General features: G+C 42.8%; 1 protein-coding gene across 4 annotated transcripts in view; it reads left to right on the forward strand.

Annotated features, from left to right (window-relative positions):
- Positions 1-18,629, forward strand: part of FRMPD4 (FERM and PDZ domain containing 4) — a 525,557-nt gene extending 506,928 nt beyond the window's left edge. For 3 of the 4 annotated variants that reach the window (XM_082375456.1, XM_082375457.1, XM_082375458.1), the window contains 7 exons: positions 1,337-1,463; positions 3,940-4,029; positions 4,748-4,930; positions 6,983-7,121; positions 11,551-12,618; positions 12,981-14,270; positions 15,889-18,629. In XM_082375456.1, coding sequence (XP_082231582.1) covers positions 1,337-1,463; positions 3,940-4,029; positions 4,748-4,930; positions 6,983-7,121; positions 11,551-12,618; positions 12,981-14,270; positions 15,889-17,213 — 4,222 coding nt within the window. In that variant the 3' untranslated portion in view covers positions 17,214-18,629. Of the gene's footprint in view, positions 1-1,336; positions 1,464-3,939; positions 4,030-4,747; positions 4,931-6,982; positions 7,122-11,550; positions 12,619-12,980; positions 14,271-15,883 lie in introns of all 4 variants that reach the window. The other variant, XM_082375459.1, reaches the window with a different exon arrangement.
- Positions 18,630-20,777: the final 2,148 nt, after the last annotated feature.

A 20,777-nucleotide genomic window follows, 5' to 3' on the forward strand; every position in this document is an offset into this window, starting at 1 on the left:
AGGAGGGAGAGGAAGTAGGAGATGGTAGAGCTGAAGGATCATCAGCAGTAGGACACAGAGGGCAAGCTGCAGTTTCACTCATGCCTGACGTTGGTGCGAACGCACGTTCGCATCTTTGCAAGTTTGCAACTTGAAGGTTCGTATGTAGGGGACTTACTGTATTTATACTAAGAGAAAAGAAAATATTGTAAATTATAATCTTAACCTTTGAAGAATTTGTGATCTGATTATAAAGACAAGACAGAGAATGAAAAGTAATGATGTAAAATAATGATACAAGTAGAATTACAGGGTAGCCCATAAGGAGTGCCAAATGATGGGTGAAAATAATAAGTACAAGTTGAGGAGAAGGAGAAGGAAGAAAACAGTGATCACAAAAAACACCATCTTAACTAGTGAAAAGGGTGTGAATGGTCAAGTGGGGGAAAGCTGTCTTCCTACCCTTCTTTAGAGAGGAGCCGGAGCTGGAGAGATAACCAGAACCTTCTCGAAAGTCTTCACATAATTTAGAAGATACTGGTTGGGCACATGACCAATCAGGATAAATTTCCTAGAATTCAAAATATGGAACCTTCCTAGGATAGGGTTGTAGTCATTGTTGGGAACATGGGCTCTTGGCAAGAATATACTAACCCAGGCCCATTTGTTTGTTTTTTTCCTTGTATATCCACACCTATGAGTGATGTTTGCATCTCCCTGTCAGTACCAGACATGCTTAAGGGTCCTGAACCCTACCCTGACTCCATACCAGCAACCCCCGCCCCTCCTCAGCAAGAAATGTTGACGGAAGGAGTTAGATAGATACTATCTGGGTGGGAGAAAAGAGAATTGTGTGTTTCTGGAGAAATCGCCATTGATGAGGGAAATGGGGAGGAAAGAATGGTTGGGGAGCATGAAGGAGCTATATTCGTCCTTCTAAGAGAGGACAGAAAGACAGAGCATGGGTAGACAGGGAGAGGTGGCAATGGGAATAAACAAAGGGATGGAGAGAAATTGGTGTTGGAAGTACAAACTCAGATATGTGAATGAACTCTAAGAGACTCAGAGGTGGGTTGGATAAAGTGTCTGTTCAGTTTCCATTGGTACCAAATGCCTCGTTAGCCTTCTCTCTGGAGAGTGAAGAATATATTTCTTTTAAAATGCAAACATATGGATTAATGATCAAATAGTATGTTTCCTGAGTATAAATTAAAAGTTGCTTCCCTAATTGGGGACTTGTCTCCATTCCCTGCCTTACCAAGAGTTCATTTGTTCCAACAAACATCAGAGTGCCATTTTGTCTTAGATACCTAATCATCACAGGAATGTGAAATTAAAGATATGCTCTTTATTGCAGAAAAGAATGGGGATTAGAGACCTTTCTTCCCTCTGCTGTGCTGCAAAGCATGAAAGAGAAGAACATAAAGAAAGCACTTTCACACCTTGTCAAAGCAAATCAAAACTTGGTACCACCCGGTAAAAAGGTATCACATTTGCATCTTAATAGAAAATGGATTTTAAAAAGAGAGGCTTGCATACATTTTTTTAAATGTTTAAAATTAGCCCATGAATAAAATACTTAGCACCAGATTTGCAGAGGATGTAACACTATATAACCTTCTTTTTTTAAACTATTAACATGTTTCTAAGACTAAGTGAAAGCTAAGTATTCTAATGGAGGCCTATTTATTCCTTGCAAGCTATAGACTCCTTATTGTACGGACTGTGTGTGCGTTCACGTGTGCATGCAGGAGAACCTTGCAAAGCCTCTGAGACCTTGGGATTAGAGGATAGAATTGCACAATATTTTCTTATTTTCATCATCTTTTCGCTTACCACTCAGACCAGCTTAAGTGCACAGCAGCTACTAAGGGTCCCTGCAGACTAGATGCCACATGAATTAAACCAAGGTTTCTCTACCTTGGCTCTATTGACATTGGGGACCAGATCATTCTTTGTTGGCGAAGAAGGGCTGTCCTGTGCGCTGTGTGATATTTAGCGGCGTCGCTGTCCTCTACCCGTGAGGTGTCAGTAGCACCCACCCCTTCAATCATGACAAACTAAAACGTCTCTCTGGATTTTGCCAAAATCACCCCCAATTGACAACCACTGAATTAAATCTTACTTTTAGAGAGAAGATAAACTTTGTTCTGTCATTCACCATCATTAGTGTTAAAATCTCCTTTTTTTAAATCAAGTAAAAGAGACACAAAGGACATTTTAAAATATACTGTTGGTCAGAATAGAGAGTTATGTTTATTGGTAATAAAAGCAAAGGGTTTCAGGAACCAGAAAGAGAAGGAGCCTTAAAATCCAGGACCTATAAAATTGGAGGCAGTCTGACAGCCCAAGAACAGTTTCTCAATGACATCAGCCGTAGAAACGTGTGTGACTCTCTAATACAAATCATTTGTGTGGGTAGTTCTTTGGTCTTAGTATCTGATTTTAAGTCCTTTTTACTGACTAACACATACTTATTTCTGCTCCCCCCTCACCCCCAATGACTTTTTAAAACGTGTGATCAACTTTGACACACTATCAGCCACCTTTGACTTACTTCCCAGTTTCTGTAAGCATTCAGCTTATGGAAATATAGCAGGATGTCATGGGTCAAGATGTTCTAAGTATCAGTTCTGACTTGCCCAAAGCTACTTTCTTTTAATTGACTTGGTGTGATTTTCTTCCAAGCCTGGCCCACTGGTTATGTAATAATTTGGAAAACTGCTCTAAGATCAGTCCATCTATCACTGCCCTTCTATAAAGGTCTTTTTTTTTTCTAGTTAAGAGTGAGTGGTTTGATTTCAAATCAATTTGCAAAGTGCTTTGGATTTTTGAAAGAAGTCGGCTGGGTGATTGGTTCTAAACTACAATTATATAAAGGATAGCACATTGAGGTACGGTTGACAAATGAGTTGGCAAGTTATCTGCAATTGAAAACAGAGTTTTGCAGTCCTTGCTACTTGATGTTCTACACCTCGTTGGAAAATTTCACCCCTAACAAACTTTCCTGGCACATTTGGTATGAAACGTGGACTTTTTTTTCTTTCTTTGATTTTTTTTTAATTAAAAAAAATTTGTTTTGAAGGATAGTCAATTTAAAGTGTTTCAGGTGTACAGCAAAGTGATTCAATTATACATATATGTGTGTGTGTGTATATATATATATATATATATATATTCTTTTTCAGATTCTTTTCCATTATGGTTTATTATAAGATATTGAGTACAGTTCCCTGTGCTATACAGTAGGACCTTGTTGTTTATCTATTTCATGTCTAGTAGTTTTGTATCATATTTTAGATTGAAACGTGGACTTTTTTCAATCAAGTACTTTTTTAGGATATGGGACTCTGCATTTTTAAGTCTTTATAAAGATCAATTTTACCTGGATAAAATTTCATTTGTCAATCATTCATGAAACTCAATAGATTCTTAGAATTAAATCAATAGATTCTTGGAATTGAATTCTTGGAGTCATTTCTTGGAATTGACTTAGATAGTGAGTTCAAACATTTCCACAATGATCGGTGCTCAGAAAGTTCACTTTCCCTAAAAACTTGCAAAGACTGGAAGAAACAAGATGGGAGTGAAGAGCCCATTTAAAAGGCTTTCTATGGATTGCAGGTGTGTATTCAAAACAGCTCCCACAAACTCTGCAGGCAGCCATTGCAGTGGAGAGTTCTATCATCTCATTCTGACTTGTTGAATGCTCTGGCCCAGCAAATCCATATTTTTCCCCCAAAACGAAAAGATTTAAATCTAGATGTCCTGTTGCGGCCCTTGATCAGGAAACCAAATACAGAGCAGTTTACTTTCATTCCTCACGAAGAGCCCTTGTCGCACCCCATCTGTTGGCAGTAGAAGCATTCTTCTCATTTGCCCTTGTTTTCGGCTGGTGTCCAGCAGGAACACAGTCACACCCGACGGAGTGAACACCTGAGGTTTCTTTTCTCTCCTCAGCTCTCCGCACTGCAAGCCAAGGTCCATTATCTCAAGTTCCTCAGTGACCTTCGACTGTATGGGGGCCGTGTGTTCAAGGCAACATTAGTGGTAATTTCTTTTCCTTGCTTTTTCATGGAAGCCACAGAGGCCTGCAAAATGTCACTGCCTCGGCTGTCTTGAATGAGCCGTCTTTGATGACAAAAGCAAGTCAGCTGTGAGTCTTTTCCAGCCTCATTTCTAATTGACTGCACCCCAGTCTGAAAATATCAGAAGAAATGTTAAGCTAGATAACGCCACTGCAGAATGCCCTAGAAAAAGAAATGTGAAGAGCCGAGAGAACGTGCTCTCACAGTGGCCTCCTTTTAAATCACTGGGCCAGAATGATTTCAAAAAGAGGGAAAAAATCCTCATTTCTAAAAGCTTCTCATGATAATGAATATATGTGCTGTGATAGCATTTACTTTCTACATTATTCATAATTTATCAGAGCCTCGCTGCAATCATATATCTGGTTCTTCTGATTGGATGATTTAGTACAATGTAACCCAGGAATACTTTCTAAAGAAAATGTGATCTTATAAAAACAGACTCTCAGGTTCAACTTTGCCTGGTGCTTCAGAGGTCTAGTATTTTTATTTAATTTTATTTATTTATTTATTTATTTATTTATTGGACGCACTACGCGACTTGCGGGATCTTAGTTCCCCGACCAGGGATTGAATCCGGGGCCCCGGGGCAGTGAAAGTGCGGAGTCCTAACCACTGGACCTCCAGGGAATTCCCAGAGGTCTAGTATTTTTAATATTTTGTCGACGTCTCTTTCTCAGCAGGCCGAGAAGCGCTCGGAAGTGACCCTCCTGGTGGGGCCCCGCTACGGCATAAGCCATGTCATAAACACCAAAACCAATCTGGTGGCTCTTTTAGCTGACTTCAGCCACGTCAATAGGATTGAGATGTTTACTGAAGAGGAGAGCCTGGTGAGGGTGGAGCTCCATGTGCTGGACGTGAAGGTGAGTCTTTCAGACACTGACACGTGGCCTTGAACATGGCCTTGCTTCCTGATAATGCTGCTGATGTTTATAAAGCAGGCAAAATTGCAACATGTGCAGCGCATGGAAGGCGCAACGGGTGCAGAAGAAGTCCACCCAACTCAGGTGTGAGGGCTCCAGTCCTCACTAGGCGCTCTGTGACTGGGGGACAAGCCACTCTCTTTCTCTGGGCTCCACCTCTTCATCTCTACGTGAGAAAGCAAGCGAGTTCGTTTCTAAAGTCCCTTCTGGCTCCAGAGTGCATGAACCGTACATGGAGAGTAGGGGACACGTCTCCCGACTTACTTTCTAGAATCTGTGGCTCTTGTATAGAGTCAGGGAGATTTTTCCCAGCTTTGTTCAGAACCCCCTTTCCCTTTTGTTAGGTTGCATCCGTATGTGCTTATTCTTTTGGAAAAACAGTATTTTAGTCAATCTGTCTTTTCATGCTCTAGCAATTAGTGCCGGCTGAACATCTGGCCCCTTTAATATCACGGCCATTTCATTTGAAACAACTATCTGAGATTGTCCTCAGAGGGCAGACATTTCCTCCCCAAACAGAAGCTGACAGGAAGTAATCCAGGTCCCCTGTCCCCACCTTCTTGCCCCAGTTTGTAATAGATGAGTCATTGGATTTTGGCAGCGTTAATGTATCTGATGTTTCTATAGAGAAAAGGCACTGGATCCAAAGAGAGACAGTGAGTCCACAGAGGAAACAGGGTGAACCAGGAGGGGTGCTGTGAGAACTACCCCTACCCCTAACCCGCTCCCAGCCTCCTGCCCACCAGGGCGTGGGAGGGGCGGATTAAGAGTAAAGGAGAATGTGGGGAAGGGCTTCTGCACAGCAAAAGGGAAGCCTCGCTGTGCAGTGCAGCCGGAAGAGACGAGCGTGAAAGGGCGAGCACGGAGCTCAGGCGCGCTGGCCTGAGCGTTTCATGGGCTGAATCCAGGGCGCTGCCCTTGACTTCATGGCAAAGAAAGTCCAAGAGGAGACTTGGCGTGCCTGTCCCGGTCCATAACCGAAGATGCTGAGAACAATAGCCTGTCATGGAAAACAGGCGGAAGAAAGGGTATATCGGGTGCAGTCATCACAGACCTGATAACAGGGATAATCTATCACCAACAGAAATGGGTGACAAGACCCTATGGATGGTTTCCTGCCTACTGAAAAGAATTGTGGGGTGGCTTGGAGGGAGACCACAGTTGAAATGGAAGGAAAAGGCAGCACATCAAGTAGTATAGGGGCTTTGGATGGAAATTAGGTTTCACCAGCCAAGGCCAGGGTGCTACCCCTGGCAGTGAAAGCAAGAGGCCTGTCATCTCGCTGTTTCTGTGCCTCTCCGGGTGTCTGCTTGTTCTTTGCTCCCTTAATTCCCTCTCACTTTCTCTCTCTTTCAACAAGAACACACCAGCAAGTCCACCCTTCCTTACTCAACGAGGATAATTGCTTCCCTATATGCCCAAGATCCACGTCCAGTTATATGGTAACCTCATAGTTTCCAGAAAGTTCTGGCAGGGCCTTTTCTCAACTCCCATGTCTGTTTTGCTCTCCTCTGAATTTACAGTTTCTTTTAGAAGCATCATTTTCCTGGATCTCTTTGACACTTTTCATTCAGTCTTAGCAGTAATTTCCACTTGATTTTTGCTTCACTTCAACATGAATTTTCACCACGAACCCAAACTTAATCTTCCTGTGATTTTTTTTCAGATGACGGGTTCACAACTAGTAACTGACTCCTTAACTATGACTTTTAAAAATATTAACTATTTGGAACAAAGCCAGTCTTTTTTTTTTAAATCCAATATGACTTGGGAAAGATTCCAAATGTCTAGGCTTTCAAAATGTTGTCACCTGAACGTTTTTCAGTCAGGCTCTCTGTTATACCTGACCTTTCCCCATTTGTGTTTCTTCAATGAAACAGTCGCTCCAAAACTCCGTTTGTTCACATTTCATAAGCACAAACGTAGCCGTTGTCCCTTGAGGGAGGTTATAAAGGAGGGATGGTTTTAACCAAAACGTTCTCTTTTGTGTAGCCCATCACGCTCTTGATGGAATCTTCCGATGCCATGAACCTGGCCTGCTTAACGGCTGGATACTACCGGCTGCTTGTGGATTCCAGGAGGTCGATATTTAACATGGCCAACAAGAAAAACGCAGGGACCCAGGAGACAGGTATTCTCTTCCTAAACTCACGAGGCACCGACCTCCCTTCCCCACGCCACCGACAACAATAATAAGGATATTTCTTGAAAAGTTAAAATCGTACACATAAAAACATCTAGTGTCCAAATGTAACACAAAACCCTCCAATTACTTCTGATATGGTCTAGTTTTTTTTAACGAAGATGTTGATTTTTCCATCATATTTTACACATCACTTGGCAATGTTGGGTGCATGCTTCCAAAGCAGTGATTTAATTATTGTGAAGGGTGTAAGCCTCAGCCTTTACGGCTAAGTTTTTACTGCCTCATTCTTCTAGAGGTGAGTCAGGGCACAGAGAACTAAGGATGGAATGCCCAGTAGGGCTTGTGAGCCCCCAGCTTTAGGGCTGGTCCCTAGTTAAGGTTCCAGGATTCTGGGAGCCTTACAACAGGAAGACTTGAGAATTGCCCAGCCCTTGTACTTCAGGCTCTAGAAGGGACCCTGGAAGCCATCTTGGCTTTTTAGCAGAAGCATCAAAATGGCAAAGGTCAAATAATTCATCTCAGCGACTTGACAGGGAGAAATAGCTCCAAAGTGAGGATAAGGAGGGCTGCAGCTGTTAAACTGATAGTTTCTTTGAGGGTGGATGGTTTTTATTTATTTTAGAACTTTTTTTTTTTTGAAATTTATTTTATGGAAGTATAGTTGATTTACAATGTGTTAATTTCTGCTGTACAGCAAAGTGATTCAGTCATACACAGATATACATTCTTTTTCATAATCTTTTCCATTATGGTTTATCACAGGATATAGAATATAGTTCCCTGTTCTGTACAGTAAGACCTTGTTGTTTATCCATTCTATATATAATAGTTTGCATGTTCTAGAACCTTTTTCTTCAGTGTTTGAACTTTTTCCTCCATCTATAGTGGACCCTCAGGAAATATGGCTGATGGACAGACCCTACCATTCAAGCCAGAGCTACTGACCCATGAAAAAAGTATAATCAGGGGCTCCATAATTAGGGTTTCTTTTAAAAGAAAGGGAAATTCTTAAGAACAAATTTTATTGTCACTGTTACTGAGAGAAAAGGGGGAAAGGAAAAAGAAGGGAAGGAAGATCCCCTCGTTTTAAACTTAGCAGAAAACAGAAATTATTCCATGAATATGTAGTAATATGTAGCTGGGCACACAGACAGACTGGCATGCAGTTTATTGTGACGGTTGGTTAAGTGGAAACAGTTGCCGTCAAAGGGTAAAGGAAAACCAGAGAGAAAGAGAGGTGAGCAAGGCCTGCTGGAAGGCAGCTGGGACTTGCGGCTAGATTTCATCCCACCCCATCTCAAAGTGTCTGTTGTTTCTAAGAGACACAAATGATTAAAAATAAGTAGGTTCAAAAAGGAGGTGGTAAATATTTTTACAACCACATGTTTTCATTGAGCGAGGAGATTTAGAGCAACTGAACGCTGACGCTTGAAATTCTGAAGAGCAGTTCAGCAATTTAACACAATCCTTTCACATTGGAAAATCTTAAATCTTAAAATCTTAAAATTTCTTGTGAAAATCAAACCTTTTCCCCACGGACTGTTAAGTTTGTATGGGTACAAGAAGAAAGCCAAACCTACCGTTCTACAAATGGTTACAGAACCGAGGGGCCTCAGTTCTGTCCACTTTATAGTGACTCACAATGTGATGTTGAACAAAGTTTCAAGAGGCAAAAACGTAGTTCCAAAAAGTATTGTATTATTGTGGAGAAAGACTAGAACTTCATCCTTTCGGTAATTTCTCTCGGTTCGACAGTGAGAATGAGGGCGAGGGCACATGTTCCAAATAGCACACGCAAGCGGGCGGGCGTGTGTGCGTGTGCGTGTTTAATAAGGGAGGACGAGTGAGAGAGATGGCACACGCCAAAAAAGCGACTGGTTGACCCAAGCAGAGCTGCAGCTCGGGACTTAGGATCCTCTAATGGCTGAAAGGGCTCCCTTCTCCTCAGAAATCCCCCAGAGATCTCCTGAGACTCAAAAACTATACAGAGCAAAGTCTGTTGAGGCCAGCTCGTCCCTAGAAGGAGATATCCTTCTGTGTTTCCAAAACCATTCCAGAAGCCAAATCAGTACACTCTCCTGGAAGGAAGCCAAGAGTGAGTATGTATTTTCTTCTTGTCTCAAATTGATCAAAGACCTTCATCAAGATCTCTAACCAGGAACAGTAAGCCCCTATTTCTTCTTCACTATCTTGAAAATTAACCCTTCAAGTACTTTCAGAATCCCTGAACCCACATAGCTAAGCATCTCTGAGCCTTAGGAAAGTCTATTAACTTGCTTTTAGCCTGCTGACCTATTCAGATTTCTTGTTGGTCTAAACCAGGGGTGGGCAAAGTATGGCCCATGGATCAAATCTTGCTCTTGTGAATAAAGTTTCATTGAAACTTGTACATTGTATTAGGTTCCTAGGGCAGCCGTAACAAAGTATCACAAGCTTGGGGACAACATAACAGAAACTTGTGCTCTCACAGTTTGGGGGGCTAGAGGTCCAAAATCGAGGCATTGGCAGGGCCACGCTCCCTCCAGAGGTTCCAGGGAGAATCTTTCCTTGCCTCTTCCTGTTCCTAGTGGCCATCAGCATTCCTTGTAGCTGCATGACTCTAGTCTCTGCCTCTGTCTTCTCACGGTCTTCCCTCCTTCTCTGTGTGGCCCAAATCTCCCTCTGCTTTTCTCTTGTAAGGGCACTTTCCATTGGATTTTAGGGCCCCACCCAGATAATTCAGGGTGATCTCATCTCAAGATCCTTAATTATATCTGCAAAGACTCTTTCCAAATAAAGTCACATTCTTAGCTTTTGAGGGGGTCACCATTCAAGTCACCACATCCACTTGCTTATGTGTCATCTATGGCTCCTTTCGTGTTATAACAGCAGAGTTGAGTAGTTGCTCAACTTAGCTGTTGGCCCACAAAACCTAAAATATTTACTATCTGGCCCTCCCTTTACAGAGAAAATTTGCCAACCCCTGGTTTAAACCCAGAGCTGTCTCACGACTTTGCTGAACCACTCTCCCTCCTCCCAACAATCCACACTCCTGATATACACACACACACACACACACACACACACACACACACACACACTCACACTCACACAGAGCCAGTCATAATCCATGCCATTGTTAATAAAACAGTGCTGAACCCCGACAGGTGTATTTGTTATAAGGTAGCACGTAAGTATGGCTGGTGTGTAACTCAGTGTCTTCAAAATTTTATCTTTACCTGCTATTCATAAAAATATATGTATTGAGTAAGATGACTCGGAACATTGTGCAGCATTGAGTCCATTGTATATTTGGGAGAGAGCCAAAACCTCTTCAGTAAAACTGGTTTTTTTCCCGTATCTCTTGTATATCTGATTTCAGTATTATTCAAACTTGGGCCAGAGGGCAATTTGAGGAAACAAATGGGACAATTTGTGACCCTAACACTTCCTCAAAATGTCACCTCTGGAATTGACAAAGCAGTATTGACACAATGACTCGCTGCCCTGTCTTGGTAAATATCAGAGCAGAATCTCCGCAGCCGAATTCTCTATTGGAAGACCCTTGAAGATCAAAGAAAACAATGGTATTTAAATTACAGTTTTGCAATTTTAATTCTTGAAGAACATCAAACAAATCTTCAGGAGTTTTCACGATACAAGTAAAAATGGAAATTCATCAAAGTATTAACTATGCATAGAAATAGCAGAGAGGGTACATTACCTGTGAATGCTCCACCTTCTACGTCCTACCTGTGTGTGCGTGTGTGCTTACAGGCATGCGTACTGGCATTTATGCGTAAAAAATATGCGCACCCACAAGGACAGGAAAAGGCTAAAGAGAGAAGTTTTGGTGCCACCATTGCAATATGTAGTATTAGTTTTTATTAATATACATTATATGTATATATTTATTATTACCTTATCATTACAATATTTCCTAAAACACGGTAGAAGTATGAGGCTCCTTGACCTTCTCTTAACTCGATGAGTAAAAAGTCCAACATCTCCCTGTACAAACCGGGAAATGTTAGATCTCACAAAGAAAAGGGCAGTCTGTTTTCTGGAATAACAGCCTATTGGACTATCGCCTTTAAGGAATTTTAAAGGCATGTTGTATATTCACATTTATAGACATAAACGAGGCCTTTTAATGCTAGAACCAGAGATCAGATGGAAGTAAACTGTAGTTCCCTACTCTCGGATGGTATTCTATTTTATCAAATAGCAATTCTATTTTCTGCAGTATCAGTTCTCCTAACCAAGAAATCCTTGCACCTGAAGCCTAAATCGACCGCTACCGTATTTGGAAAGCTGAATAACAACCGTATTCACAAAAGTGGTGCTACAAGCCACTAAGTTAAGAAACAGAGAGAAGGCCCCCCAGAAACCAGACAGCGCAGTAATGTGTCTTTGCATGACTCTTTCTCTTTAGGAACTGAAAATAAAGGAAAGCATAACCTCCTTGGCCCAGATTGGAACTGTATACCCCAAGTGACCACATTCATTGGCGAAGGGGAGCAAGAAGCGCAGATAACATATATAGATGCAAAGCAGAAGGCAGTTGAGATTCCGGATGGCACCTTGTGTCCAAAAGACCACCACCGGCACTTGTATATGGACAACACCTATAGCGCAGACGAGCTCAGCCAGCAGCTGACCCAGCCGGGCGATGCTCCGTGCAAGGCCGACTACAGAAGTCTAGCTCAGCGGTCCCTGTTGACTCTCTCAGGACCAGAAGCTCTAAAGAAAGCACAGGAGCCTCCAAGAGGAGCTAAAGTGTCCTTTATTTTTGGAGATCTCGCCTTGGATGATGGTATCACTCCCCCGACTCTCGGCTATGAAAGACTACTGGACCAGAGTCCAGAACTGCTGGAGAAGCAGAGGAATCTCTACATCAGCGGTGCCAATGACACGAAGAGCCTGGATCTCACTCCAGACACAGAGAGCATCCAGTTCGTGGCCAATTCTGTGTATGCAAACATAGGCGACGTGAAGAACTTCGAGGCCGCCCAGGGCATAGAGGAGCCCCTCTTGCACGACATCTGTTACGCAGAGAACACCGATGACGCGGAGGACGAGGACGAGGTGAGCTGCGAGGAGGACCTCGTGGTGGGAGAGATGAACCAGCCGGCCATCCTCAACCTGTCTGGCTCAAGCGATGACATCATTGACCTCACGTCCCTGCCCCCTCCCGAAGGGGACGACAATGAGGATGACTTCCTGTTGCGTTCCTTGAACATGGCTATCGCCGCGCCTCCGCCTGGCTTCAGAGATAGTTCCGACGAGGAGGACTCTCAGAGCCAGGCCGCTTCCTTCCTGGAGGACAAGGAGGCAGGTGGCACCCTGCAGAACGACGAGATCCCCGTGTCCCTTATCGACACTGTGCCCACCAGCGCCGAGGGCAAGTGTGAGAAGGGCCTGGATAACGCCGTCGTTTCCACGCTGGACACTCTAGAAGCTCTGTCCGTGTCAGAAGATCAGCAGACCAGTGACAATTCAGGTTCTTTCACGATTGTTACATTTATTCACTGATAGCCATATCATTTCATCCTTTCAAGCCATCCGCCCTTGGAGTCCTGTCATGTGTCCTTCATGTCACGCATGTCCCATTTCCTAAACGTGCTGAAACTACCATCGTGGGGTTTTTGTGTGTGTGGTGTCCTTGGTGGTTTTTTTTTTAAAACACGTGGCACGTTTTTTCCCCCCCATTTCCGGAACAGCTGTGCAATAAACTCAGAGTCCTTACTGAAAAGGGAAAAACTTGGTATTTTTTGTTTTAATAATAGTGAGTCCCATTTTCTTACATGTCTCCTAGTGCCTGTGACGCATCCATTAACCGGTTCTTGTTTTTACGGCCTGCAGGTGTAGCCATCTTGCGGGCTTATAGTCCTGAGTCCTCCTCAGACTCGGGCAATGAAACTAACTCTTCTGAAATGACGGAGAGTTCTGAACTGGCCACGGCCCAGAAGCAGTCAGAGAACCTCTCCCGCATGTTCTTGGCCACTCACGAAGGCTACCACCCCCTTGCGGAAGAGCAGACAGAGTTCCCCACCTCCAAAAGCCCAGCTGGGGCCTTGCCTCCAAAGGCCTCCCACGCCCTCCCTGCCCGTCCGGTGAGCGACCTCCCGCCCAAAGTTGTGCCTTCCAAGCAGATACTTCACTCGGACCACATGGAGATGGAGCCCGAAACCATGGAGACTAAGTCAGTCACTGACTATTTTGGCAAACTGCACATTGGGCCGATGGCATATTCCTGCACCAGCAAAAGGAAAAGCCAGCCGGCCGATGGGGAGGGGAAAGCATCCCTTAATGGGAGCATGCCAGGGAAGAAACAGCAGGGGACCAAAACGGCAGAGGCGGAGGAGGACGCCAAAGGTAAATTTGCTAGTGTGTCTTCAAGGGACAGTCAACACCTGAGCACTTTTAACCTGGAGAGAACTGCCTTTCGCAAGGACAGCCAAAGATGGTACGTGGCCACTGAGGGGGCTATGGCTGAAAAAAGTGGGTTGGAAGCAGCAACAGGGATAACCTTTCCCAGAGCTTTGGCCATGGGAACCACAGAGACCGAAGGGAAGGACGATGGGGCTCCTGATGGAGAAGCCATTGAGGTTTCAGGACTTGGCCAGCGGGACCACTTCTTAACAGAGGTGACCTGTGTGTCTTCAGCCAAAGACTTGGGTAACCCGGACGATGCTGACCCGTCCACCTGTGACCATCCTTCCAAGCTCCCCGAGGCAGAGGAGAGCGTGGGCCGCCTTTGTGACTACCACTTGGCCAAGCGGATGTCGTCGTTGCAGAGCGAGGGCCATTTTTCTCTACAGAGCTCTCAAGGCTCCTCGGTGGACGCGGGCTGTGGCACGGGTAGCAGCGGCAGCACCTGTGCCACTCCGGTGGAGTCTCCGCTCTGCCCCTCCATGGGGAAGCACCTGATTCCTGAGGCTTCCGGGAAAGGCGTGAGCTACATCCCTTCCGAGGAGAGAGCCACCGGGCTTCCCAACCACGGAGCCGCCTTTAAGGAATTACACCCACAGACAGAAGGGATGTGTCCGCGGATGACGGTGCCTGCCCTGCACACGGCCATTAATGCCGAACCCCTGTTTGGCACTTTGAGAGACGGATGTCATCGACTCCCCAAGATTAAGGAAACCACAGGTACAGCAATGATGGATTTAGCGCTCTGCGTTACCCGCCAGGAGCACGTAAACGAAATTTACAACAAACCCTAAAAACAGAAAGTCTGGAAGAAAAGGAAAAGGGTTTTTTAAAATGGCTGCAGAACTGTGGCCAGGTTAAGTGTCAATCATCGTTCCCCCAGTGTTGAATAAATACTGAAGTTTCTAGGTCTGGACGGTAGTGGAAATGGCATTTTTGGCCTTTAGCTTCCTGCTCTGTCTTGCTTTTACAATTTGATGGAGCAGCATTTTTTCCCTAAATTCTAAATGTAGACTTTGAGCAGCGCCCAGTGTAACTTTTAGTTCTAAGATCGTATTGCCTAGAATCGCAAAAGTTTGATTTCCTTCTCAAGACATCGGATTTCTCATTTTGCCATTTCCTTTTCGAGAGGCAAGGAAGGAAGTTAGAGCAGGGGATCTGGGAGGTGGGAGGGATTGGGGAAGATCCTTTGCCTCTCAGCAATACTTCCAGAGCCCTCCCTACTCTGTAAGACTCTCCTAGACGAGGATTCTGAAGTGTCTGGCCTACCGCAGTGTCTAGAAGGTTTGGGGGGGATGCACGATGAGGTGCTTTATTTTCCCCAAAATAATAAAATATAGACGCAGGTAGAAGCACGAACACAGCCACCTTCTGTGCCCGCCTTCACCATTCTGCCACCCAGTGGGCACCTATCCGTCTCCGAGATCCACTTGGCCGGCCATCGTGTGGCAAAAGCAGACACTATTTCATACTTTCCAATTTCAAATTATATCCTCAGTAGCGTCTTTTCCATATAGGTCAATAGATGTTAGTGAGACCTTATATTGGTTGATTTCCATTCCCGCCGTTTTAAGATTATCGCCTTTCTCAAAACTCACCACTGGCTTCACCTGCCTTGGGAAACCCGTCTATGAATGTTACTAAACTCACCTCCCAACTAGCATCTTTACCTCTAAACTCATTAAAGGACACTTTGCAGTTTACAAAGAGCTTTCACCTAACTTACCTCTTGCTTCTCACAAAAATTCTGTGAGGTGGAGATTATTGTCCTCACATGACAACTTTTCTGGGACTTTCCCCAGTGTCTCAACTTCAAACCCTGTACCAGGCAAATCTCATGGGGTCCTCTTTAAAAGGTGAATATACCTAATTTGCATTAATTAAATTAGGTCACTTCTTTTTAAGAAGGTAACCGATGCCGGGATTAACCTAACTCCTTGAAATGGAACTTAAATGTCATAAATATGTTTGAATAATCTATATGTAAGATGTGTGTTTGCTCATTATGTGTCTAAGCTTTAATAGATAAATATTGGGAACAAGGCAATTCATAAAATTCCACTGTCTCCCTCAAAATATTTGTGATTTCTAGACAACGCCAAATGAATCAATAGTTTCAGGAATAAGAGATTCTAGTATTTCTTAAACTATATTAAAATTAAAATCTATTAAAAGATTTCAGGAGGCCGTCTTTGGAAAGCAGGTCGACCCTGGCAGATGGCAGCTCTTCTAGAGTACATCCTTGGGAGATGACAGACATCACATAGAGATTTAGTAAAAATGACCACCCATGAGGTGCTTAATGATTCTCTCTGTTTTCCTACTACCCCTAGTGTAGCTTTGACAGAGCCTGGGAAGGAGAGACGAGGAGGCATGCCTTCAGCTTGGTCTCAACATCCTAAAGCTGATCCCACCCTGCTACCATCAAACATTCACTCGGAATCAAAGGTGCCAATTCCAAATCAAGACCCTACTGATTTCTCCCAAGCAAACCAGGCCTACGGAGAGGCTGTGAGCTGGTGGCCACTGGATCTGAGAGGGGGGAGCCTCAGGACACCCCCCAGCCAGAGGGCTCTGAGACGTAGCAGCAGTATCCTCTCGGGATCTGTAAGTTTGGAGACCTTCCGGGAGAGAAGCAAAGGTGCAGTCGGCTTAAAGTGTCCAGGTATCACAGAAGCACAGGAGGCCAGTTCAGAAAGGCGAGCAGAACTCCCCCTAGGGAAGAAGCTCACCAAAAGTTTTTCCCAAAGCTCGATGCACTTTAGCTCTGAGGGGAAAGTTCACAAAAGGTCCCCAGCGGCTCACAAAAACTCAAAGCTGTATAGGACATTGCCCTTGCGGAAGCTGGAAGGCAGCAATTGGAGATGCCGGGGACCTTTCAGCTACTGCTTCCTGAACCGAGGGCAGGATGAAGATGGTGACGAGGATGAGGAGGAGGCAGAGGCCACCCTCCAAGTCTCTTGCCTCTTTCGACCACAGATGGCTCAAGCCATGCCGGACCCAACCAGCCCACCCCTGGCTGTCGGAATTCAGAAGAAAGGAGGGGAGCTGTCCAGAGGTTCAGTGCTGAAGGTCTGGGCCGAAGACTTGAGTGGCCCAGATGATGTGGACTTCAGCAACCTGGCTTTTGATGCCCGGATTGCAAGGATAAATGCCCTTAAGGAGAGCGCATATGCAATGCCCGATGGGTTCCTCGCAGCCCAGAATGATGCCAATGAGCTGCTCTGCCTTGTCAGGGCGACCAAGGGGAAGAAAGAGGAGTCACGCCTTGAAGCGTATGACCTAACGCTTTCTCAGTACAAGCAGCTGTTATCCATTGAGTCCAGACAGTTGGGAAGTGCCTGCAGGAAAATGGCAATGGCCGAGAAAAGTCCAGAGGAGATGCTCCTAGCTATGACTTCCAGCTTTCAAGTGCTCTGTTGCCTAACAGAGGCCTGCATGCGGTTAGTTAAAGTTGTGAACTCAGAGACACAGCGGCAGGAAATTGTAGCGAAGATCGATGAAGTGGTCATAAACTACATCTGTCTCCTGAAAGCTGCCGAGGCAGCCACCGGAAAGACCACTGGGGATCCCAATGTTGGACTCTCAATGCGACATTCAACCACCATGGCCGCTCTCGTAAGCACACTAACACGTTCTCTCAAGATGCTTTTAAATAAATAAAGTATGAAAGTCACGTCATAATCTACCTTTGCAAAGCCATACATGAACTTTTATTTACTTTATGTGTACGATGAACAGATGTCTCCTTTCTTCTCTCTGTATATTTTGTTATTTTATATGAAATAGGAGATAAAAGTCACATTGATGAGAAGTTGAAATGTACTAATCCAGATGTATTCTGTTTATATTATACATATATATACATGTAAAAGAAATATACAAGAAAGTGGTGATCTTTGGCTATTTTTCATATAGTCGAAACTCCAGGTATGTGATGTGAAACTTTAAATTCTGCTGTGTTGGAGCAAAACAATGAATCCTATCCCCTTTCCTTCCAAGTGGATACTTGGAGACCATATCATTCATATTTAGAAGTAAAAAAAAGAAAAGAAAAGAAAAGAAAAATCACCATGTATATAAAACAGTACTTATGTTTTAAAACTATGATTTTTAAGCATTGGAAATAGCAAAAAGACATTTAAAATTCAAAAAGCTATTATGAATTATTAGAGAATATATATAATAAATTAATTTTTTGCTCATAGTGTTTGGTTATCTGATGCTTTTTTCCAGGAATCCTACATATTTCATTTTGGCTTACGCCATTTGGGCTAGAAATGGGGTGGGAGTGGATTCTATTGTGTCAACACAAATGCTCTTCATGATGTTTCCAGAATTAAAATACTTCCCAAATAGAAGAACAGAGGGAATGAGGGGCAGGTTCCTGGGTGATACCTACTTAGGGACTATCTAATTGCATGCAAGGAAAGGAATTAATAATACCAAAATTAAATTGTTTGATGAAAAGAGAGATCTGCTTTGACTCAATGTCAAAATATACAAACCAAAGACACCGTCTCTCTAGAATTCCCTTCAGGGTGACAGAACATTTAGTAAAGTATTTGCAAAATTATGAAAAGGAACATTTAATGATACAAGTAAATGCAGGTCCAGTAACGTAAAGCAAAGAGCTTCGTGCATCACCTCTACGGGAGCCAATGCTTCCAACCAAATTTGCAATGACAACCTAACACCGCTGGGACAAAATTTCAAATCTGGAATGTTCCAGAAAATCAGGGAAAGATAGTTACTCTAATATGGAAGCCATACTTAAATAAATAATAAAAGTATTTATGAAATGTTCTAATCTGGATTGACTGATAGAAATATGAAAGCTGGGGGGGGGAAAAAAAAGAGTGGTAAACTTGACTGCTTTAAGTGAACCTGACAGAATGCAAAGAAGTTTTTAGAACCATCGTCTCTCTAAAAATGTATCTTTGGGTCAAAGCAAAAGGATGCAAAGTCTGCAATTGTAAAATAAAGTTGATATGTACATATGTACTTCGTGGCTCTTTTAGTGCTCAAGCTACACACACTCCTATTTATGTAGGTGGCTTCTTAGAATATGACAGGAGTGTGCCCAGTGCAAATATTTCCATTTCCGTAGGCATAACACAGTCCCTAGTTGCTGTCTCTCTCGTCAGTTGTTCCATAGAGACTCAATAACAAAAGCCACACATATTTATAGGTGGTAGCAAACAAAAAGAGTTTAGACGTGTTATTATAATGTTTAAATAATAAAACATTATTTGATTACAATTATAAATATTGGTGTTTGATAGTGAGAAATATTAATGATGTTTACTGTGAAAATTTTTGGTAAATATTCTGTATACGAAAATACATATTAATAGGCTTGTGTTCTATGTCAGACATTCTGCTAAACATATCATATATCTTATCTCATTTAATCATCACGACGATCTTATGGTTTGGACACTATCATTAATTCCCTATGGAGGCAATATAGTTTCGTAGTTAAGGACATGTGGTTTGGGGTCAGAAACTTCTTGATTTAAATTTGGACTCTGCCGTTTTCTAGCCCTTTATCAATTTTCCTCAGTCTCAAGTTCCTTCTAGTAAAATGGAAGTCAATAATAAGATCTATTTCCATAGGATTGTCATGAGTTTTAAGTAAAATTATGTATAGAAAGTTCTTACTGCAATACCTGGCAAAGAGTAAGTACTCAGTGTTAGATATTATTATCATCATAAGCATTGCGTTAAATATATTGCCCAAGGTAATATGTAGGGGCTGTTTGTTTTATATACGTATTGTATCCTGACTCTGTGCAGAATACATGAGTGTATTGCATATGTATAAGAGAAATATACGAGGAAGTGATGATCCTTGTTCGATCACATGTACAGTTAGAACACCACCCCAGTCCATTTCAGTTCTTCGCGAGGCCTCAGTGAAATAGCTCTGGGTCTTTCTAACCAATTTCCCATTACCTTTGGGTGCTCCAATACATTTCTGTTTCTTATAAACAAACTCTTTGCTACTTAGAAAACCTCAAGAGCCCCCCAATCGCTAAATGTGCTGCTCCTAAGTGGGGTCCAGGTCCACTAGAGTGTAGGAAGAATGTATTAGAATGATACTTGTGTTTATTTTTATCTAGCCTTTTTTATGTTTGTGTATGTTTTATAATGGCATAAGAGTACAGTGGTATATGTACATCATTTTAAATAAATCAATTAATTAATAAGCATATGCCTGATGCATGTGTGCAATAATATTGTCGCAGGTAGGGTTGCACTCACTAAAGTTCGGAGACCACTGAAGCAGAGAATGAAACTTCCTTGTCCCTGAGGTCCTTTACATTTAGCCCCTAGCCTATTTTTCCAGGTGTACCACCTATCATTTTTATTCATCCTTTATTATAAAACTTTCAAACATATACAAAGATAGGCACGATCATATAATGAATCAATATGTACTGATCACACACCCATTCATGTCCAATCTTTTCTCTGTTTCTAGGCACCTCCTTCCAAACTGTATGTAGAAGCAAATCCCAGACATCATAGCACTTAATCCATGAATATTTCGGTAAGCACTTCCTATAGATAAGAATTTTAAAACATAATCATAATGCCATTTTCATGCTTTTTAAAATTAATAATTCCCTAATATTACCAAATAAATATGTTACAGAAATAAATGATGAAGAAAGTGAAAATTCCTATAAACCCAACCCCCAAAGACAGTCATTGTCAACAATTTGGGGCATCTGCTTTCAGCTTTTTCTATATCTGTGCTATTGTTATTATTATTGTAGGTGTTTAGGAGTTTCACCTTTGACTCAGAGAGTTAGTCTGAACACATTTGCCCTTCTCCTGAGTCTCAGTTCCACCATACTTTATGTAAGTGGATTGGCCGGAGGGGTCTGATTGACATGGAAAGACAGAAGGGTCAGATGAACCACCGCCACAGTATTAGGCTTCTAGTAAAATCCAGCAACTGATGCAGTTGCCTTAGACATTAAAATGACACAGACCCCTCAGCCCAGCTGATATTAGTCTAATGACATAAGAAATTATGTTTCAGAAAAAAAGAAAACTGACAATATTGAAATGACCAGCTACAGCAACATTACAATAGATTGATTCCTTTTGCTATGAATCTCATCTTTCATTATAATTTGTCTTAGGAAAGACAATTTTCATTTCTGTTCCTCTTCTATATATTTCTAAATGTCAGTTATTCTCTAAATGTTATTT

Source organism: Balaenoptera borealis (genome assembly GCF_965194805.1).
Source record: "Balaenoptera borealis genome assembly, chromosome: X".
In the NCBI taxonomy this organism is placed as follows: domain Eukaryota; kingdom Metazoa; phylum Chordata; class Mammalia; order Artiodactyla; family Balaenopteridae; genus Balaenoptera; species Balaenoptera borealis.